This window comes from Sinocyclocheilus anshuiensis, unplaced genomic scaffold (assembly GCF_001515605.1).
Source record: "Sinocyclocheilus anshuiensis isolate Anshui unplaced genomic scaffold, SAMN03320099.WGS_v1.1 scaffold709, whole genome shotgun sequence".
NCBI lineage: Eukaryota > Metazoa > Chordata > Actinopteri > Cypriniformes > Cyprinidae > Sinocyclocheilus > Sinocyclocheilus anshuiensis.
This window is the reverse complement of record NW_015540926.1, coordinates 378,476-386,804: the sequence shown is the minus strand read 5'-3', so window position 1 is coordinate 386,804 and position 8,329 is coordinate 378,476. Positions and strand designations below refer to the sequence as shown.

Below are 8,329 nucleotides of genomic sequence, written 5' to 3'. Positions count from 1 at the left end.
CAGCAAATCAGCATATTAGAATGATTTCTGAAGATCATGTGACACTGAAGACTGCAGTAATGATGCTGAAAATACAGATTTGATCACAGGAATAAATTACAGTTTAACAGATATTCACACAGAAAACAGCTGTTTTACATTAAAATAATATTTCACATTTTTGACTATATTTTTGAATCAAATAGACACTGCCCTGGTGAGCAGAAGACACTTCTTTCAAAAATGTTAAAATTTTAAATGCTATTGTACAACTGAGACTGATACGAAAACAAGAGTAATGTGAAAATACTCAACTCAAATGAGTAAAGGTGAGCAAATTCTTGTTCTTTTTTTGGCAGAGCATGAAGCAGTTTAGTTGTTTGGCGAATTAATAGAGCAGTATTTTACTTCAAGGTTGTTTTATATGCCAACTATCTTTTCATAGACTTTCTAGCAAAAATAACTATATCATGGTAATATAATGTTGTTGTGGTTATATGAAATTAGTCATAGATTTTGTTCATGCCGCCCACTAAGTATGATGATAATGTTTGTCCTCAGCTCTTCTTCATCATCCTCACACTGATATGATGTTGCTGTCAGCAGCGCCTGAAGCTCATGATGAACTTGATATTGATTTTGTCATTTCTAGAGGCGTTAGAGGCGTCAGGCCTGAAGGCAATGCATGCAGTTCCACTGATGATCAGGATTGAGCTGATCTAGATGATCTAGATGATGGAGCTGGAGATCATGTGGAGCTGCTCGCTGCTAAAGCCCAACATCACAGCAGCTGTGTGCAGAAGGTCAAAGGTCATTTGGATGGACTTGACAAGAGCTCAGATGACAAAGAAAGGTGTGTGTTTATGCTTTATGTTGCACTTTTATAATACGCATTATTTTCAATGCCGGTTAAAAGTTTGGAATAATGAAGATTTTTTTAATGTTTTTGAAAGAAGTGTCTTCTGCTCACCAGGGCTGCATTTATTTGATTAAAAATACAGTAAAATTTGTGAAATATTATTACAATAATAGCAGTTTTCTGTGTGAATATCTGTTAAACTGTAATTTATTTCTGTGATGCGCAGCTGTATAAATCATTCTAATATGCTGATTTGCTGCTCAAGAAACATTTCTGATTATTATCAATGTAGAAAACAGTTGTGCTGCACAATATTTTTGTGGAAACCGTGATACGTTTTATTTTTCAGGATTCACAGATGAATAGAAAGTTCAAAAGAACAGCGTTTATTTGAAATAGAAATCTTTTGTAGCATTATAAATGTCACTTTTGATCAATTTAAGGTGTCTTTGATCAATTAAAGTGTTAATTATTTTTTATTCTACTTAGACTTTATTACAGTTTCCACAGAAATATTTTGCGGCACGACTGTTTTCAACATTGATAATAATCAGAAATGTTTCTTGAGCAGCAAATCAGCATATTAGCATGATTTCTGAAGATCATGTGACACTGAAGACTGGAGTAATGATGCTGAAAATACAGCTGCACATCACAGAAATACATTACAGTTTAACAGATATTCACATAGAAAACAGTTATTTTGAATTGTAATAATATTTCAGAATTTTTACTGTATTTGTAATCAAATAAATGCTTTGACTTCTTTCAAAAACATTATACAATCTTAATTATGAGTTTATTTCTCAATGTTAACCTTACATTTAGGAATGACTCGTATGGCATGATGAAATCACTCTCACAAATCAACATAGTTCTTATTTCTAAAAACTGTGCTCATTTTTACTCACTCCCAAAAGCCATGTGTACTGTATGTGTTCATTAAAATAAAGCAGGCTATGAATTCCCTCCATCAGCTTCACCCTCGAGTTCATCATTGAACATTTCTCAAGGCCAGGAACATACAGGCCCACCAGGACTTCATTATGATGGAAAAACTTTATTCTTCTCTGTTTTCTTCCACAAGGAAGGAACATGCGAATAAACCCAGCAAAGCTGAAGGAGGCATTCGTTATTTCGTGTGACTGAGCTGAAGACGCCGAGGGAAACGCAGATTTAAATGTTTGCTCTCGTGTTCATTCTGTGATGTTTGTGTCTCTGTCAGGGTGAGATTATGGGGTTCGCTGGCCAAAACCGCCCGGAAACAGGAGCTTTTTGACGTGTGCCAGGCGGCCTGTCGCTTCTGTCTGCTATATGACGATGGACGATGGAAAAACACCAGTAAGTGAGTCCCGCGAGAGCCAGGAATAATGAAATTATGTAGAGCTGCTGCATGTGCTGGAAAAGGCACATTTTTCAAAATAAGTTGATGTGTGTAATGTTAAAATAATTTCAGGTTCCAATGTTCAGACGCACTACAGGGACTGTAAGTCGTTCGTTGGTTGATTTCCCTGAAGACTGAAACACTGCGACGCATGTTTGAGCGTCTCGAGCAAACTCTCATCAGCATCATTGACTGAGTTTGACAAGATCATTATTTTTGCAGTTTGGTTTGGTGGCACTAATGGCATACGCTGAAAAAAAACATTGCAGAAACACTGTGAAATTGCAAGTACATTTCTGAAAGTTAATTGCGACTTTTTATCTGACAATTCTGACTTTTTTCTCACAATTCTGAGAAAGAATAAATCTCAGTTGCAGGATGTAAACTCAGAGCAAGGATACAAATAAACATCATAATGAAATGAAATATAAACAAAAGTCATAATGAAATGAAATATAAAAATACTGACTTTTATCATCTTGCCATTCTTTTTTTGTTGTTGTTATTTTGTTTGTTTGTTTCTGACATGGAATTAGAAATGTAAAAGGTCATTGTTACATTTTATTTCACAATTCTGACTGATTGCGAAAAATTGTGAGTTCATATTTCGAAATTCTACATTTATATCTCGCAGTTCTGAAATTCTATCTTGTAATTGTGATTTTTTTTTTTTGCTCATAATTTTATATCTTGCGAGAAAAAAAGTCAGAATTGTACGGTGGCCGAGAAGTGCAAAGCAAATCACAATTCCAATTCTGAGAAAGAATAAATCTCAGTTGCAGGATGTAAACTCAGAGCAAAGATACAAATAAACATCATAATGAAATGAAATATAAACAAAAGTCATAATGAAATGAAATATAAAAATACTGACTTTTATCATCTTGCCATTCTTTTTTTGTTGTTGTTATTTTGTTTGTTTGTTTCTGACATGGAATTAGAAATGTAAAAGGTCATTGTTACATTTTATTTCACAATTCTGACTGATTGCGAAAAATTGTGAGTTCATATTTCGAAATTCTACATTTATATCTCGCAGTTCTGAAATTCTATCTTGTAATTGTGATTTTTTTTTTTTGCTCATAATTTTATATCTTGCGAGAAAAAAAAGTCAGAATTGTACGGTGGCCGAGAACTGCAAAGCAAATCACAATTCTGAAAACAAAATAACAAATTACAAACGCAAATGCAAGTCTAAAAAACAAAATAACAATTCAGAAAGCACAACAACAATTCAGAAAACATTATAACAAGTCAGAAAACACAATGACAAATTCGAAAACAAAATAAGTCAGAAAACACAACGACAAATCAGACAAACCGGAAGAGGTAGGTATAGTTTGAGACAGCGCCATTGGTTTGGGATTACTCACCGCTGACTGGACGAGACATCTGTCAATCAACGTATACAGGAAGAACCAGCCGAAGAACAGCAGAGTCGTGGTAGAAAGTTCGGAGATGGTATTAAAGTAGCTCAGTTTAAATGTATTGTATGAATTGCCCTTACTCTGGAATAAAAAATACGGGGTGTCTATTTACATCTATTTAGTTAAAAGTGGCTGTAAAACATCATCTCCAGTGGCGCAGATGTCTAATTTGGCGTTGTGTTTTCTGACTTGTTATAATGTTTTCTGAATTGTTGTTGTGCTTTCTGAATTGTTATTTTGTTTTTTAGACTTGCATTTGCGTATGTAATTTGTTATTTTGTTTTCAGAATTGTGATTTGTTTTGCACTTCTCGGCCACCGTAGAATTGTGAGATAAAAAGTTGCAATTAACTTTCTTTTTTTTTTTAATGCTTATCCATAAGTAACATATTACATTAAACTGAAATTTGAAAGTTTAAAAAAATGAAATCGTTTTTTTTTTTGTTTTTTTTTTAGAAAATATTCTCCAATAATATTTATTTACAACCTCAATAAAAACCTTTTAAATAATATTTATAAAATACATTTATATATCATATACATTTAAATATTTACAATTACATTTTTATTAAAAGTTTTAATTTTAGTGCAAACTTATTTATAATCTGATTCTAGAAAGATAGAAAGCATTTTTCCTAGATATTAGAATGAATCAACTTCAGCTTTCAAAGGATTTTGGTGTTTTTACTTCATGTTTGCTGGTTTTATTGCTTATCTTTAAAGATTTATTTAGCCTTTCAGTTCAAGCTTTTCTTCGAAGTCTAGGCTGAAAAGTACAGATAAGTGGAGGTCAGATGATGAAGTTACATAAATGTCTCAAGCTGCTAGATGCTGCATTCAAATCATGTCAAATGATTACACCATATGTAAATCTTTTTTTCTGATTTAGGAATGTTTGAATTAAGGAATCATGACAGAACAAACTAGTATGGATCATAATCTGTGGTCATTAAGAATATTGACTATACAATTTAGTTTGAAAGCATTTTGTGTACTGCTGATGTTGAAATATGGCTCATTTAGCCGGTTTGTGAGACTACAGGCGTGTGTGACAGCCGTATTTCCATCTGTGAGATGAGTTCTGCTGACTGAATCCTGTGTGATTGCAGGTGAACCCAAGAACAGAGCGAGTCCAGATCAGAGGAACCAGAGCGAGCCCAACACACAGAGCGATCTGCTGCGTCTGCTCGCCGAGGTCCATTTCATCAACGCTGAGGTACAAACACATTCTTTCTGATCAAACATAGTGTCAAGTATGCATGATTCTCCCCCCCCCCAAACTAGTTCAGAAAAATCACCGATGATCCCCTTGCAACAAACAGTGCTATACTATACTGAGGTTAAGGTTAGGCTTATGGGTTAGTATTTGTGTATGCATTCAACTCTGTGATTGACATGAGCAAAGAAACCTTTAGAATCGGGTTTGCACTTCAATACTTCGGAGGAAAAATCCTGTGTAAATTATACAATATACTGTACATCATGATGACTGCTTCAGAGGTTATAATACAGATCTCATTATCATAATGCACATTATATTATATGATATCATATATCATATCATATTATATTATAAATGGCTGTCATGGCAGAGCAACAGTTTGAAGAGAATTGTCTTGAGACTGAATTGTCTTAAAGTTAGTTAAGGCAAAACGCTACAGCTAAATATACTGAAAAAATATTGGTTTAGGATTTCTCTAATTCAGCATTTATGGAAATTTTAACCAAAAAAAAACAAACAAAAAAAAGTTGCTAGTAAATTTCTGAAATAATTACAAAGGAAGTGCAAGTAGCACATTGAATAAAACTTGACATTTTAAAGTAGAAAAACTATATGCTATAATAAAATATACTCTAGTAGTCTTATATTTACAACTTTGAAAATATATATATTTTTTTTTACAGTGTAGGATACAAAATAACTAATAGATATCATCATACTTTTCCCAGCTGATTATTCACAGTTGTTTTGTAATACAAGTTTTATAAAATATTGTTTAAATACGCAAATGAGGCATTTCCGTTAAATATGCACTAATTTGCATACATTTCCAGAACAGCAATCTGAACATTGGATAAAGCCAGATTCAAAATCCTTGTCTGATTTTGTTGTCATATTAGAGTTAAAGGTTTTTTTTTTCAGAGGAGATTTTGGATTTCTCTTTTTATCACTCCATAAATCAGAAAATACTGTCAACAGACAGAAAAAAAAACAACACATTTTCACCATGTTTTTATGAATAAAATGTTAAATATAAATCAGTGTGAATTACATATGAACAAACCCCTCAATAAAAACCTTCAGAATAAAGCTAGGAATAAAACAGTAGATGTGTATGTGTCACGATGCACACACAAGAGGAATTACTGCAGATATAGAGCGACGACTGATATTTACATCATTTTATGTCAGTATCTGCTGCACTGTTATAAACATCTCATTGATTTACATCACAAGCAGCAGTTTTTCCTTCATATTCTCGCTATATCCGACTATATGTGCTATAAAAGGCTGATGGATCAAATTATACAAAACAAAAAACACATGCAACCTTTTTTTTTTGTCTAAAGGTTCAATAAACTTTTTTAAATGCCATTTCAAATTATGTAATTTTTCGGACTATTATTTCATGCATGTGCCTGTATGCATTTGTTGTTAAAGACTTATAGAGACTTCTAGGTGCATAACACAAAATTTCTAAAGTACAAACAAGTTCTCATTAAAACTGGCATCCCATAAAGCACAGTATTGTGTTGTCTAGGTAACCGTCCTTAAACTCCGCTCTGAGGGGGTGGAGCTAAACGGCTCTTCTGTAGCACCTGATGAGAAACGGACACGCCCACCTGAAGACGACGCCCACTGGAACCTGTACAGGTGAATTTCATCATAGATATACTGCTTTTTGTAAATGTTTTTAAATTTATTTTATTTTATTTTTATGTTTTCTGTTTTCACTTTAATTTTAGTTCGGTTTTTTTTTTTTTTTTTTATTTATTTATTTATTTTTAAATCTAGTTTTTGTTTATTTAGATTTACTTATTTTATTACTTTTATATTACTTATTTTATCACATTTATATTAAGTTAAACTAAACAAAAATGAGAAATATATATATATATATATATATATACACACACACACACACACACACACACACATGGTTTTAGTTTTAGATAATAACAGACTCATTTTACTCATATGGCATGCAAATGTAAGTTGCATCTTTGGCTCTATATTACATGCATTCATCTCCCAAACTGATTGGGTGTGTTGAATGTTGAGCGTGTAATACAGAGCTCCTGATGTGGACCTGAACAGACAAGATAATCACACTATTCCACATCCCAGCATGCATTAAATGACTTTCTCATATTATAAGCCGCATGAAACAATAAGCTTGACTCTCAGCAGATGGCCTGTGCATCACCAACACATTCAAACTATTACACATGCTGCTTTAATATGTGTCGGCCATCCAAATGAATTAGATTCAGCTTTATTATCATTGTGCAGAGCATACAGAGTCAGTGTGATTCAGTTAGCAACTAAACACAAGCTGCAGCATCACATTTAAATACATATTATGGTGCAAGTGCAAATTAGGTATGCAAGTGATCATAAAAATACAGAACAGAATATTAAAATTCATCTTAAAAAGCAATATATTAGTCATAGTATATATTTAAATAGTAAAATAATACAGAATAGTTAAATAGCAAAATTAAGTATCTAGATATAGGTTGGGTGGATATTGCTTTACATCAGGTGAATTTTTGTTACAAAATATTGGCCTGAGCAAATATGTACCAAATTACTATGCATTTATATATATATATCAATATTTAAAACATAATTGTAAATTCTAAAGATATTAAAAATGTAACAAATAGTTGCTATAAACTATGATGTGGTCAGTAGTTATGTCAATACAAATTATATGTAAATGAATACAAATGCATTGTTTTAGAGCAATATAAGTGTAATGTAAGTGTCATGATCCTAATAATAATTTTAATTGTTTTTAATTATTATATAAATAATTTATGTATTATTTATTATTTTCTGTTATGTTTTTATCACTTTATTTAATTGTTTTATAATTCTATAATTATATTTTTAATGTTTGTAATCGTATAAATGTATTGGTGGTGTTTAAGTTGGTCCTAACTACTACTACAAATAAATCAAATGCTAATAAAATAATAATTTTATTACAGTATCAACAAATTTGCTTTAAAGTAAAGCGTCTGCTAAATGATTGAATGTAAATGTAAAGCTGCTGTTAACCATCATTGGTTGTCTTTTTCGTCTTTGCTCAGTGATTGGATCAAGGATTTATCGGCTTACGCCACAGGTGGTTTCCTGCGAGGGGCGGAGCTTGGGGCGGAGCTGCGTGAGGATTGGCTGGTGGTTAATGCAGCTGTATATCTGTGGAACTACAACAGCTGGCTGCTGGCCACCGGAGGACATCGGCTCCTTCTGCCCACCTTCAGACGTCTGCTGGAGCTCCTCAGACAGACAGGGCATGCTGGGTAAGATATGGAGCTGTGACGCTTTACTAGTGGCTTTGTTAAGTCAGTCCTCACTAGTACTAGTGCTAATAGTGACTGGTGCTTACACCTAATACTGAGTATTAAAGATGTCTGTGTGTGTGTTTGTTTGTGTTTGTTTGTTTGTTTG

The 8,329-nt window shown here is 32.8% G+C and overlaps 1 protein-coding gene across 1 annotated transcript in view; it reads left to right on the top strand.

Moving 5' to 3' along the window:
* The window catches only part of cfap46 (cilia and flagella associated protein 46), a 121,109-nt gene that overhangs the window by 30,963 nt on the left and 81,817 nt on the right, over nucleotides 1-8,329 (top strand). Inside the window, 4 exon segments of the mRNA XM_016487318.1 lie at nucleotides 2,064-2,183; nucleotides 4,780-4,864; nucleotides 6,411-6,523; nucleotides 7,969-8,181. Of these exon segments, the coding sequence (XP_016342804.1) occupies nucleotides 2,064-2,183; nucleotides 4,780-4,864; nucleotides 6,411-6,523; nucleotides 7,969-8,181 (531 nt within the window).